This window comes from Carcharodon carcharias, chromosome 17 (assembly GCF_017639515.1).
Source record: "Carcharodon carcharias isolate sCarCar2 chromosome 17, sCarCar2.pri, whole genome shotgun sequence".
Taxonomy (NCBI): Eukaryota; Metazoa; Chordata; class Chondrichthyes; order Lamniformes; family Lamnidae; genus Carcharodon; species Carcharodon carcharias.
In genome coordinates, this window is record NC_054483.1 from 64,487,521 (window position 1) to 64,502,644 (window position 15,124).

The 15,124-nt window shown below is 43.3% G+C and overlaps 2 protein-coding genes across 4 annotated transcripts in view; one reads left to right on the forward strand and one right to left on the reverse strand.

Annotated features, from left to right (window-relative positions):
- Positions 1-4,144, reverse strand: part of pde6c (phosphodiesterase 6C, cGMP-specific, cone, alpha prime) — a 33,081-nt gene extending 28,937 nt beyond the window's left edge. For both annotated transcript variants that reach the window (XM_041210450.1, XM_041210451.1), the window contains exon 1: positions 3,649-4,144. In XM_041210450.1, coding sequence (XP_041066384.1) covers positions 3,649-4,125 — 477 coding nt within the window. In that variant the 5' untranslated portion in view covers positions 4,126-4,144. The remainder of the gene's footprint in view (positions 1-3,648) is intronic.
- Positions 1-15,124, forward strand: part of fra10ac1 (FRA10A associated CGG repeat 1) — an 89,266-nt gene that overhangs the window by 71,333 nt on the left and 2,809 nt on the right. The gene's annotated exons all lie outside the window — the stretch shown is intronic.

Consider the following 15,124-nt stretch of genomic DNA (forward strand, 5'->3'; position numbering starts at 1 on the left):
TGGCAAGACCAGGGGTTGTTTATTTTCTTGGAGAATTAGATTTTGTGCAGTTGTGCCTTATATTATCATCTATCTGTAATGTAATTAAGTTCTGCATTTACTGTGCATTTCTTGAGCAATTTCCATCATGTCTGCTAGCTAGTTTTAATCCTTAAGATATACACACAATTACAATTACACCAATCTTTCAGGTTTCTCAATCAGAGGTGATGATGTTGCTCTTCCAAACTCGAACCTCACGGGTGCAAACCTCCTGACACTAGGTGGCAGTGCTGTTCCTTCCTGAGGTCCATTATTGTACTTCCAACTAATGTTGGTATGTTTTATTTATTTTTAATAATTTCTTTTCCAGTTTTATTTCTACTTTCCCTATTGTTTCACACCTGCAGCATCCCTCTTCACAGCCGCCTCCAAGAACATATGCTTTAAGCTGCAGTCACAAGCACAGGCCTGAGGTGTCCTTTCTCCTCTTCCTGCCAACATCCCACTCCCAATTCCCCCGACCACTTTTGGACCTACTGCCCGTTTACTCACTGCTCCCACAACCTCTCTGTCCTCGTTGGTACAGAATTTTTCCTTAAGGCCATCCTCCTAGTCAACATGTCAGCACCTTTAAGAACCAAACTGCTGATTTTTCAACTCACTGCTAGGAAATTGGTGACATTGAAGGTCTAGGGAATTGATGGGGATGGGTAGGGGGATTTGGTGGGGAGTTGGGAGGGGCATGAGAAAGGGAGTGGGCAGTTCTGAAATAATTGACAGTGCCAAAGATGGGAGGACAAGGTAGGGTCGTAGCTGAGGGGACACGAAGCTTAGGGGAAGCTGCAAAGAGGCAATGTGGATGAAGAGAAGAAGCGTAAAAGAATTGAAGGGAGGAAGATTTGAAAGATGGGAGGGTCGGGAAGGGGAAAGGAGTGAAAGAGAGGTGCACCGAGCAGACAGGAGATTGGAAGAGAGCAAAAGGAGACTGGGAAAAAGAAAATAAGGGAAAGGAGGGAATTGTGAAGGAGGAAGAGGGGGGTAAGGGAAATAGGATCAAGGAAGGGATGTGGTCAGGAGGCATGGTGAGATTATTGGGCATGATGACTGTGAGATGTGGTAAAGATGGACAACACAACAGCGGATGAAGACTTTGAGAAAATGTGAAAGGGAAAACAGAAATGAGATGAAGTGATACAGAATGACCCCTTTCACACTGCTTTCCACTCAAACTCTGCACCAACTCTCACCTAAACATTGCCCACAACTCCCTGTAACTCTAACCAAAACATTACCCACAATTTCCCTGTAACTCTCACCTAAACATTACCTGCGAGCTCCCTGTAACTCACCTAAACATTACCTGCAATCTCCCTGTAACTCTCACCTAAATATTACCCGCAATTTCCCTGTAACTCTCACCTAAACATTACCTGCGAGCTCCCTGTAACTCTCACCTAAACATTACCTGCAAACTCCCTGTAACTCACCTAAATATTACCTGCAAACTCCCTGTATCTCACCTAAACATTACCCGCAAACTCCCTGTAACTCTAACCAAAACATGATCCGCAAACACCCTGTAACTCTCACTTAAATATTACCCGCAATCTCCCTGTAACCCTCACCTAACCATTACCCGCAATTTCCCTGTAACTCTAACCAAAACATTACCCGCAATGCCCTGTAACTCTCACCTAAACATTACCTGCAAACTCCCTGTAACACACCTAAATATTACCCGCAAACTCCCTGTATCTCACCTAAACATTACCTGCAAAATCCCTGTAACTCTAACCAAAACATTACCTGCAAACTCCCTGTAACTCTCACCAAAATATTACCTGCAATCTCCCTGTAACTCTAACCAAAACATTACCTGCAATCTCCCTGTAACGCTAACCAAAACATTACCCGCAACTCCTTGTAACGCTAACCAAAACATTACCCGCAATCTCCCTGTAACGCTAACCAAAACATTACCCGCAATCTCCCTGTAACTCTCACCTAAACATGATCCGCAAACACCCTGTAACTCTCACTTAAATATTACCCGCAAACTTTCTGTAACTCTCAGCGAAACATTACCCGCAATTTCCCTGCAACTCTCACCTAAACATTACCCGCAACTCCCTGTAAATCTCACTTAAACATTGCCCACAAACTCCCTGAAACTCTCAGCGAAACATTACCCGCAACTCCCTGTAAATCTCACCGAAACATAACGAGCAAGCTCCCTGTAACTCTCACCTAAACATTACCCACAAGCTCCCTGTAATTCTCACCTAAACACTACCTGCAAACTTCCCATAGCTCTCACCTAAACACAACCTGCAAGCTCCCTGTAACTCTCACCTAAACATTACCTGCAAATTCCCTGTAACTCTCTCCTAAACATTACTCGCAAACTCCCTATAACTCTCACCTAAACATTACCCGAAACTCCCTGTAACTCTCACCTAAATATTACCTGCAAATTCCCTGTAACTCTCACCTAAACACTACCTGCAAACTTCCCATAGCTCTCACCTAAACACAACCCGCAAGCTCCCTGTAACTCTCACCTAAACATTACCTGCAAATTGCCTGTAACTCTCTCCTAAACATTACCCGCAAACTCCCTATAACTCTCACCTAAACATTACCCGAAACTCCCTGTAACTCTCACCTAAATATTACCTGCAAATTCCCTGTAACTCTCAGCTAAACATTACCCGCAAACTCCCTATAACTCTCACCTAAACATTACCTGAAACTCACTGGAGCTCTCGCCTAAACGTTACCTGCAAGCTTCCTGTGACTCTCACCTAAGCATTACCCACAAACTCCCTGTAACTCTCACCTAAGCATTACCCGTAAACTCCCTGTAACTCTCACCTAAGCATTACCCGTAAACTCCCTGTAACTCTCACCTAAGCATTACCTGCAAACTCCCAGTAACTCTCACCTGAACATTACCCGCACACTCCCTGTAACTCTCATGTAACCATTACCTGCAAACTCCCTGTATATCTCACTGAAACATTACCCGCAAGCTCCCTGTAACTCTCACCTAAACATTACCCGCAACTCCCTGTAACTCTCACCTAAACATTACCCGAAACTTCCTGTAACTCTCACCTGAACATTATCCGCAAGCTGCCTTTACCTCTAGCTGAATCCCACCCTGATCATCCACTATCGCCACCAAATGAAAACGGACAGGGAAGTCCAATAACGAAAGACAAATCACAGAGAAAGGAGAAACAGAAAACAATCACGGAAAGATCATAAGAAAAGAGAACACAAAGGTACAAAGCACAGGGAGAGAATTAAACAAATAGAAGAGGACACAGTTAATAAAAACATATGGGGGATGCACACAACTCCCAGCATGAAAAGACACCAATTGATGTTCAAAATGGCAAACTCCAAATACACAAGAACGCCACTAAAGATCCATTCGGATTGCTTTTCCACCTTGTCCTGTGCACCATCACACACTTTGCAGTGTTCGTGTGTGGGTATAAATGTAGGATAATTCAAACTTCTTAAACAATAATTCCTAGCTAATCGTTTCAGGAATGCTACCTTGTATAAATCATACTGATCAGATGCCACTTCGAATTGCATTAGAATGTAGCTGCTAAATATTATTGAATGCATGTCATTTGTTCAATAGCAATGTACCTTCATAACATTAGGAACATTCTGCACCTTCTTCGTACGTGCTGTCCATCCCACTAGCCCCACATCCAATGGGAAAACTATCTCACTCTGTGGAGACACAAGATTATTCTCAAAACTGGAGTCTCTGGTCACATTAAAAAGTCTCGTGGCCATTTCTGCTATGCCATTCCTCGACCTGAATATAAACATGCTGCCTCTATCTGCATTGACCAGGGTGACAATCCTCTGGAGTACCTTGTGCATCTGCTTCTCCACATTGCAGTCATCCTGCATCTCTTTGACCAACTCAAACACAATGTCAGACTCCTCCAGCTTGCACAGGTCTTTGAAGGAGGCCCCGTCCTTTAACTCTGCTTTTGCATCCCTGAAGATTGCACCAATTGTCTCTGGCCTGAGTTTCCTGTTAAAATATTCCTTGGCGAATTGTGGGTTGTTCTCCAAGTATTTCTCAACAGCTTCCTTGCTAGTGTCTCCCATGTTTGCTGCTACTTTTCTTTTTAGATTTGAAGGTTGGTAGAGAAAGGGTGAAATCAGCAGTCCCTCTTTGGTAGCTGCAGGACAAGGTTAGTTCGAGGCATCATTTGTCATGGCAAGTCTGGCCAGTTGCTTCCAAGGTTGACAGAAGGCAACGATTAATGATTGTGAAAACTTCCAGACTGCTCCTCGCCCTGACGTCAGGACTTTAAATCCTGATGAATGCATTAGATCGTGAATCCTTATCTTCATTCGAGAATGAGCAATCCCGTTACTGAACCCGATTAATACTTCCAAAGATCACTGCTCCACGTGAGACAACCACAATCAGTTTAGAACTTCTTTTCGCCTCCAAAGCTTATTATGTGTGCAGTGTCAGCTGACTTTTAACGTGTGCTGTGCCGTTTGGGAACCAAGGCCTTTAAACGCCCGCAATGTTGTGCTTTATGAAGTTTCAACTTTAATTAAAGTGATGTAAAGATAAATGGTTAACATTGTGTGTGAACCAGAAGCGTGTGGATACCGGCTGCCTGACAATGCAGCTGTACTTAGGCTTCATTTCGTTCCATTGTTTATCTATACAACTTTAATATCAATTTTTAAAAAGGCGGTTCGCTTTTTTTCCCCTTATAAACTAATCTGTTCACGGAATATTCAAGCTACTGCTTTCAAGAATAAATATGTCTGTTAATTTTGAGTAGGTTGCATTTTGGGCCCACGTTTACATGTATTGTCATCCAGCATAGTTTGCTGTTAAGATTGCAGATGATTTCTACCCCATCATAAAACAACATTTTGCAATTGTTAAACGCATTGGGCTGAGCCCAGGAGCTTTGAAAGGAAATAAAAAACAGAAAACGCTGGAAAGAGTCAGTAGGCCAGGCAGCATCTGTGGGGAGAGAAAGTTAATTTTGCAGCAGGACCTCCGGCTAGAACTGGAGAACGCTCAGACTTGAAGCAAGTACAGAGGAAGGGAAAGGGTACATGATTACATTTCTCTCCACAGATTCTGCCGGACCTGAGTTTTTCCAGCAATTTTTGTTTTTGTTTCAGATTTCCAGCATCCGCAGTATTTTGCTTTTAACAAAGGAGGGGATACGTGATTGGGTGGAAAGCAAGTGAGATTAAATAATAAAAGGATGATGGTGCAAGACAAAGGAGGGATGGTAATGGGACTAGTAAAGAAACAAAGATGTGTCTAGAAGAGGTGTAAATGGCAAGAGCAGAATCTGCACCAACAGTTGCTATCCAAACAATGTGAGTAATGGTTATAATCTAAAGTTGTTGCACTTAATTTGGAGTCTGGAAGACTATAAATTACCTAGTTAAAAGATGAGGTGCTGTTGCTTGAGCTTATACTAAATTTCATTAGAACAGTGTAGGAGGCTGAAATCAGAGTGGGAGTGGGGCAGAAAATTAATAAGAGGGTGACCGAAAATTCGGGATTACGTGTGTAGACTGAACAAAGGCATTCCGCAAAGCAGTTACTTAATTTGCATTTGGTCTTCCACATTGGGAAGACCACTTTCCACCCTATCACAGGCCTTCCCTTTTGTTCTTACACCACCCACCCTTTACCTACTTCTGCACTTGTTTAAAACCTGTCACATCTCCAACTTTTTAAAAATTCTGATGATAAGTCTAAAATATCCTAAAATGTCTGTTTCTCTCTCTGGGGACGCTGCTTAACTGCTGTGTGTTTCTGTTTTTATTTGCACTTGTTTGCATCTGCGCTATTTTGCTTTTGTTTTGAGGAGAAATATTGGCGAATGTTACAGCATTGGGACAGTGGAGGAGTCACATTGTGAAAGAGATAAAACCTCTTGCTTCCTGTAATTCCCCATAATACGATCAACAGTGTTGCTATTTGCACCTTGGATAGTAGAGCTTTCCTTAATGTACTTTCTGAATTTAAAGGATTGGAAAATATGTTTAAATTTAGCTCGATGCCTTTCTATTGTTGGGAACCTATCAGGAATCAAGAGGAGTTAAAAAATGTTGTAAATATTAAAGAACAATGCCATAAATTCAGTGGTTCTGATCAGCACTGTTCAGGTGGAGACTGTCTCCAAAGTTAAACCTATTTTTAAACTTGTTCTTGGGATGTAACGCTCTTACGTAGTAAGAATAGTCCAATAGGACAAAATTATTCCCACTGAGCCAAGTTGCAGTTGAAGGCAAAAGAATTTCACCAGCCAGGTGGCTGAAAGCCAAGCACATAGTCCTTGCAGTAATATGATATATGAGAAATGAATATGAATAATGTTCTATCTCATGGTTGTTTTCACCATTGGATAGCTGGCATTTTACTCCATGTATTTTCTACTTGGTTTCACATGGGTTTTCATCACTTCTCTGAAGATACTAGGTGCAGGAATCTGGGAAGTTCGGGTGTGACTTTTATAAATGTGTATGAGCTATCAAGCATGGCCAAGCATGTCTTTTATCCAAATTCCATAAGTGCTTTCTGTATTCAGTATTGCACAACTAATTCAGTAGGTTTATGTGCATGTCAATGCCCAGGGTCAATGGTCAAATGGATCTGTAACCTTTATGAATAACAGTATGTATGATTAAAATGTATACAATGACAGAACCATGCCATAGTAACAGGAATAGACTACCCAGCCCCTCAAGCATGTTTCAATGTTCAGCTGGATAATGGCTACTCAACTCCTTCTGCCCACATTGGTTCTGTAACTCTTTGTCTCCTTGCCAAACAATAATCTATTAACTGCATAATCTGGCAAAGGATCTATACTTGAAATGTAAACTGGCCTCTTCTCTGCATAGATACTGACAGAGCTATTGAGTATTTTCTGTTTCTGTTTCAGATAGCTAGCATCTGCAGTTTTGTGCTTATTATAGTTTTCTCACAATTGGTTTTCCTTTAGTTTTCTTCTAGGAGCTTATAATATTTCATTCCACTCCATTACATATGTAATGATATTTCAGAAGGATTTTTGTAGAGAATCTGCCTAGCCTTTTTCAGGCATTTTCATTATTCGCCTCAATAATTAATATTCCAGCTAAATTAAACAACCTAGCAAAACTGGAATATAATTTCAGTTAATATAAGGGATGAAGGTAGGGATGTTAAGTTAAAACAAATTTTCCCCAATTATGTCTGGAGTTAAAGGAGCAGCTTCTACATGACAAGTACTTTGCAAGCTTTTTCCATTTCTTACCAATGGAAACAATAGCATTGTCTTTGTGTTACTGGACTAGTAATCCTAATCACAGAATCACAGTGTAGAAGAGGCCCTTTGGCCCATCGGGTCTGCACCAACAGGTGGGAAACACTTGACCTACCTACCTAATCCCATTTACCACCACTTGGCCCACAGCCTTGAATGTTATGATGTGCCAAATGCTCATCCAGGTACTTTTTAAAGGATTTGAGGCAACCTGCCTCCATCACCCTCCCAGGCAGTGCATTTCAGACCATCACCACCCTCTGGGTAAAAAGGTTTTTCCTCATATTCCCCCTAAACCTCCTGCCCCTCACCTTGAACTTATGTCCCCTCGTGACTGAACCTTCAAGGGGAACAGCTGCTCCCTATCCACCCTGTCCATGCCCCTCATAATCGTATACACCTCAATCAGCTCGCCCCTCAGTCTTCTCTGCTCCAATGGAAACAACCCAAGTCTATCCAACCTCTCTCCATAACTTAAATGTTTCATCCCAGGCAACATCCTGGTGAATCTCCTCTGCACCCCCTCCAGTGCAATCACATCCTTCCTATAATGTGGCAACCAGAACTGCACACAGTACTCCAGCTGTGGCCTCACCAAGGTTCTATACAACTCCACATGACCTCTCTACTTTTGTAATCTATGCTTCGATTGATAAAGGCAAGTGTCCCATATGCCTTTTTCACCACCCCACTAACATGCCCCTCCGCCTTCAGAGATCTATGGACACACACACCAAGGTCTCTTTGTTCCTCAGAACTTCCTAGTGTCATGCCATTCATTGAATACTCCCTTGTCAAATTATTCCTTCCAAAGTGTTCACCTCACACTTTTCAGGGTTAAATTCCATCTGCCACTTCTCTGCCCATTTGACCATCCCATCTATATCTTCCAGTAGCCCAAGATACTCAACCTCACTGTTAACCACCCGGCCAATCTTTGTGTCATCCGCAAACTTACTAATCCTATCCCCCACATAGTCATCTATGTCGTTTATATAAATGACAAATAATAGGGGATCCAGCACAGATCTCTGTGACTCGTCACTGGACACAGGCTTCCAGTCACTAAAGCAGCCTTTTGTCATCACCCTCTGTCTCCTACAATTAAGCCAACTTTGAAGCCACCTTATCAAGTTATCCTGTATCCCATGTGCATTTGCCTTCTTTATAAGTCTCCCATGTGGGACCTTGTCAAAGGCTTTGCTGAAATCCATATACATCAACTACACTACCCTCATCTACACACCTGGTCACCTCCTCTAAAAAATTCAATCAAATTTGTTAGGCGTGACCTCTCTCTGACAAAGCCATGCTGACCATCCCTGATCAAACCTTGCCTCTCCAAGTGGAGATAGATTCTCTCCTTAAGAATTTTCTCCAATAGTTTCCCTACCACTGACGTGAGACTCACTGGCCCGTAGTTCCCTGGCTTCTCTCTACAAGCCTTCTTAAATAGCGGAATCACATTAGCTCTTCTCCAGTCCTCTGGCATCTCCCCCGTGGCCAGAGAGGAATTAAAAATTTGGGTCAGAGCCCCTGCGATCTCTTCCCTTGCCTCCCTCAGCAGTCTGGGACACAAATCATCCAGACCTGGAGATTTGTCCACTCTTAAGCCTGCCAACAACTCCAATACCCTGTCATTCCCTATATCAATTTGCTCAAGAACCTCGCAGTCTCTCCCTGAATTTGATACCGTCGTCCTCATTCTCTTGGAAGAAGATGGATGTGAAGTATTCGCTCAACACTCTATCGATGTCCTCTGGCTCCACCCATAGATTGCCCCCTTGGTCCCTAATGGGCCCTACTCTTTCCCTGGTTATCCTCTTCCCATTGATATACTTATAGAATACCTTGGGATTTTCCCTACTTTTACCAGTCAGAGCTTTCTCATATCCCCTCTTTGCTCTCCTAATTGCTTTCTTAAGCTCCACCCTGCACTTTCTGTACTCCCATAATGCCGCCGTTGATTTGATCCCCTTGTACCTGCTAAACGCCTCTCTTTTCCTTCTCATCGTATCCTGAATACCTCTGGTCATCCATCGTTCTCTGAGCTTGTTACTGCTTCCTATCACCCTAGAGGGAACATGTTGAGCTTGTACCCTCCCCATTTCCTTTTTGAACGCCTACCCCTGCTCCTCTGTAGATTTCCCCACAAGCAGCTGTTCCCAATCTACCCTGGCCAGATCCTGCCTTATTTTACTAAAATCCACTCGCCTCCAATCCAAAACATTTTTTTGCATGATCTGGAGACTTGAATTCAAATCCTACTGTAGCAAGTGTGGAATGTAAATCCTGTTAATTATATACATCTGGAATAAAAGGCTAATATCAGTTATACTGACCATATAACAACCAGATTGTTGTATAATACATCTACAGGATAACAAAAGGTTAAGTGGTTAAACCATAGTGGAATACTACAATGAAGTGTCCTTGCACCAGTAGCAGACAACCTGCACTGTCAGCTATTGTGGAGGAATGAAAACAAGCACATGAGACAGGGCCTAGTCATGCTATCTGTTGTCTGTCCAGATGACTAATCGCCAGATGGGCTACTCATGGTTTTTGCGTAAGGTTCTGTGTAATTATAAGCTAAGATAGAACAATTGTATGCATTCCCAAGATAAAATTTCAATGTTATTAATAACTAAAGGTCAAGCAACTTTGTGATTTGTATGACCTCTGTTATGCACGCTTTTGCTATAACTATGTGTGTACTCTGATGCTTCCTCAGAGTGCCGGCTAGTTCCGTTGTATGCTGCTGGGCTCTCCGTGATATCATGATTCAATAAAGACTTCCGAGACAATCCTCCTGGGTCTGAGTGTTCACTCTGTTTTCCGCGAGACTATGTCCTATAGGGAAGAAAATCTGCTGTGCTTACCCAGTCTGGCCTACAGCAACATGGTTAACTCTTAACTGCTCTCTGAAGTGGCCGAGCCAGCCAGTCAGTTGTATCAAACCGCTACAAGGAAATATAATCAGAAGAAAACTGATGGACCACCCAAAATTTGACCTGAAGGAAAACCCAATAAAACTTTGAAATGACTAGTACCGGTCTGAACTGGAATGCCATTTTAAGGGGTACAGGACCAGTTCAGACCAGTATCAGCCATTTCCAAGTTTTACTGGGTTTTCCTCTTGGGTAGTCATCAGATTTGGACTTGAAAAAGACAAACCCAGCCCAATCTACCCTGCAAAATTCTCCTCACTAACATCTGGGGACTTGTACTAAAACTGGGAGAGCTGTACTACAGACCAGTCAAGCAACAACCTGAAATAACCATACTGACCAAACCATACTTTACAGCCAATGTTCCAGGCACCACCATCACCATGCCACATGTATGTCCCACCACACCTGCAGGATAGAACCACCAGAGCTGGCAACACTGTGGTATGAAGTCAGGAGAGAGCGGCCCAGGGAGTTCTCAACATTGAGCCCATCTCTGCAAAGCCTCATACATCAGGTCAAACGTGGACAAGGAAACCACCTGCTGATTGCTACCTGTTGCCCTCAGCTAATAATTCAGTATTCCTCCAATGTTGAACATCACTTGAAAGAAGGACCAATGGCAGAACGGGTACAGAGTATAGACAGGAGGACTTCAATGTCCATCTCCAAGAGTGGCTCAGTAGCCCCCCTTTAGGACATATCTGTCAGACTGGGCCTGCAGCAGATAGTGAGAGAACAAACAACAGAGTCTGTCGTCTTGACCAATTTACCTAAGACAAGTGACCTGCCCACAGCACAGCACGGTTCTATTGGAGACAGAGTCTATCTTCACGCTGAGGACACCCTCCATTGTGTTGTGTGGCACTATCATCATGCTCAATGGGATAGATTCAGAACAGATCTAGCAGCTGAAAACTGGGCATCCTGAGGTGCTGTGGGCCATCAGCAGCAGCAGAATTGCACTCAATCACAATCTCTAATCACATGGCCTGGCATATCCCCCAATACCATCAAGACAAGGGATCAACTCTGGTTCAATGGGGAGGTAGAAGAGCATACAAGGTGCAGCACCATGCATACCTAAAAATGAGATGCAAAGCAGGTGAAGCAACAACCAGGACTACATGCATGCTAAACAGCAGAAGCAGCATGCTATACACAGAGTTTAGCAATTTTGTAACCAATGGATCAGCCCTGCAGAATGGCCAGATGCTGTGTTAAATGGCCGTGGACAATTAAACAACTAAGGTGGGGGGGGGGGGGGGGTTGCGGGTGGCAAGGTGAGAGGATCCATGAACATCGCCATTCTCAATGATGGCAGAGCCTAGAAGGTCAGAGCAAAAGACGAGGCTAAGGCTTTGGAACCATCTTCAGCCAGAAGTGCTGAGTGGATGATCCATCTTGGCCTTCTAGTGAAGTCCCCACAATCACAGAAGCCTGTCTTCAGCCAATTCAATTCACTCCAAATGATGTAAAGAAATCATTGAGTTCTTCGGATACAGTGAAGGCTATGAGCTCCAATGACATCCCAGCTACACTGCTGAAGACATGTGCTTCTGAACTAGCCCATACACCTAGCCAAGCTGTTCCAATACAACAACACTGGCATCTACTCAACAATATAGAAAATTGCACTGAAATTTCCTGTTCACAAAAAGCAAGCCATATCTATTCCAGCCAGTTACCACACATTCAGCCTGCTCTCACTCATCAGCAAAGTGATGGAAAAGATCGTTGATGGTCCTATCAAGTGACACTTACTCACCAATAACCTCTTCACTAATGTTCAGTTCTACCAGGACCACTCATCTTCAGACCTTATTACAACCTTGGTCCAAGAATGGACAAAAAAGCTGAATTCTAGTGGCTACCATTGACATCAAAGTAATATTTGACCAAGTGTGGCATCAAAGTGCCCTATTGAAGTCAATAGGAATCAGTGGGGAAACTCTCCGCTGGTTGGAGTCATAGCTAGCACAAAGGAAGATGGTTGCGATTGTTGAAGGCCAATCATTCCAGCCACAGGACATCGCGGCAGGAGTTCCTCAGGGCATCCTAGGCCCAACCATCTTCAGCTGCTTCATCAATGACTTTCATTCCATCATTAGATTAGAAATGGAGATGTTTGCTGATGATTGCACAGTATCCAGTGTATCTTGGTCCAATTGTATTAGTGGTGTCCTCCTCATAGAAGGAGGCACTTATCAGTAACTGATGGTTACTTTCACAACTTCTCCGATAATGACTCCATGCCCACATGCAACAAGATCTGGACAATATTCAAGCTTGGGCTGGTAAGTGGCAAATAACACCCACACCACACAAGTGACAATGAAAGAAAGACCAAACTCCTCCCATCGTATTCAATTACATTATCATAGCTGAATTCCCCACCATCAACATCTTGAGAGTCACCACACTGCAGCAGTTCAAGAAGTTGACTCACCACCACCTTCTCAATGGCAAAAAATGCTGGTATTGAAGACAATGCCCATATCCTGTGAATGAATGAAAGACGAAATGCAAACCATACTATTGACTAACAATATCAATATGCAGGCTCTAGTAACTTACCTCAAAGAGACAGAGAGTACTAGCTTTATTTTGCTGCATCCAGTAAACTGGCATCAGTTTCTAATGAGTGCCCCCTTCTATGAGGAGAGCACTACTAATACAATTGGTCCAAGATAAACTAATAGTATATGAGGGTCCCTGAATGTAAACCTGAAAACTCTGTGGAATAATCAAGAACATCTGCAAAGGCGATCCAGTATGTTCTGGGATCAGGAAAGTCACTGGGGAGATGAATGAGGATCAATAAATTGTCTTTATCCAATTACAGTCACTGATCTTAAAGTTGTGAGAGTTTCTGATGAAGTAAATTGGAAGTTACTATTTCCATTGGTCATGATTAATGCAAGAGCATAAATTTCACATCATCGTCAAAAGAAAAAAGAGAGAGGTTAGGACATTTTTGCTTATATGCAGAGCATGTTTAGAAACTGAAAGACCCTACCAGAAGCAGTGATATTTCAGTAGTATAATAGCGTTTTAGTAGTGTAGTTTAATAATATCTTTTAAGAGGGGAAGGGATAGAAATATGAAAAATAGGAATTTTAAATGCTAGCAGTTTTGGGACTGAGTGGATAACTCCTTAAGAAACCTGGAATAGGTGTGATAGGCTGAATGGTCCTCTACTACTCAATAGAATTTTATTATTCTATATTATTTTTCTATTGACTAAAGCCTGTGCTCTGTCACAACTAAACCTGGACTAGAGCCAACGGTTTCCATTGGAGGGCAACTACACAAATGAACTGCAATGATACCAGGACTTAAAGAGTTCAATTACGCAGTGAGCTTGAACAATCTTAGCTTCTATTTTCTTGAATTTAGAATGTTAAGGGATGATCTAATCAAGGTGTTCAAAATGATTAAGGAATTAGATAGGGTAAATGCAGAGAAACTATTTCCTCTGATGGAAGGATCCAGTACAATAGGGCATGATCTTAAAATTAGAGCAACACAATTAATCCAATGTGATGTGGTGCATGTACCCTATTGTCATCAAGGAATGGTAGCAATGGATTAATGGGCTGAAGTTTTAGGATGGTGAGGTGCGCGGCTCCAATTTTACAGTCTAACGAGCGTTGACTGGCATAAGGTGGGACTTCTGCCCCTCAGTCGGAGGAAGTCAGCCTTGGGGAGCCGCTGGTCAATCAGATTGACTGGCAGCTCTCCAGTCCCTCCAGCAACAGCGCTGCAGTGGCCGGAAGAAGTACCCCACAGAACTGTCAGACTGAAGGAACCAGGGGCCCAGGTAAATGTCAGAGGTCCCAGGGTGGGGAGGTCAGAGAAAGCCTGTGGGGGTTGCAAGGTTGGTGATCGGGGTCTTGTTGGATAGGCCGTGGGGAAAGGGCGGTCTTGAGATCACCTTAAGGGGAGGGCGCCCCCAGTCAGAAGGGGGCTTCTGATGGAGGTGGCCACCTCCCCAACCTTCCCACCTGAGTTCAACCTTTCTTCATTTCCTACTTCTCCGCACCCCTCCCCTCCCAAGCTGTCATCTGCCCGCCAACACAAAAATTGAGGCTGGGCAGGAAATGGCTCTTAAGTGACCATTAATTGGCCACTTAAGAGCCTCAATTGGGTCACGGGCAGGCTTCCCATCTGAGGCCCTGCCCGCTCCAATGTAAATTCACTGCAAGGTCGGAGTGGGCAGGAACTGGGAGGGAATCCTGTTCCTTCAATTTCACATTCCCACCACCAACCCCACCGCCACGAACCCCCCCCCCCCCCCCCCCCCCCCCCCCCCAACTTTGAACCTCACCTCCGAACCTAACGCAGTGGAAGCATAAAATTCTGGCCAATGTACCTTATGATGAGTTGTACTACTTATCAGATTTCTCATAAGAAGCTCCTTGTGTCTGCTGCCTATCAAATTCACAGATGCCTGCTGAACAGCTAATGGTTATCTTCCTTATGTGTGGGATAGGGGCAAGTGGAGAAAGTGAGGGAAGTGAGGTAATTTTGGCTCAAAGATGACGTACCAGGCGATAGAATCTCAGAACCATGTCAACTTTCTGTAATAGACCCAATAGTCCAGTGCCTGTACTGGACAGGTCTATAGTACATCAGGACATTACTAATAAGCCAGCCAAGCTAGCTCACTAACAGAACATGGAGTGGTAAGCCAGATTGTGCTCTAGATACAGAAAGAAGAAGGAACTTGCTTTTATATAGAGCCTTTCAAAATAAAGGATTATACCCTGCAAACTTAAACACCACTGTTAAGATGATCCTAGTTGCATGGATTATTTGATTATTTGATGCAGTATCCCTGTGCATATTGTG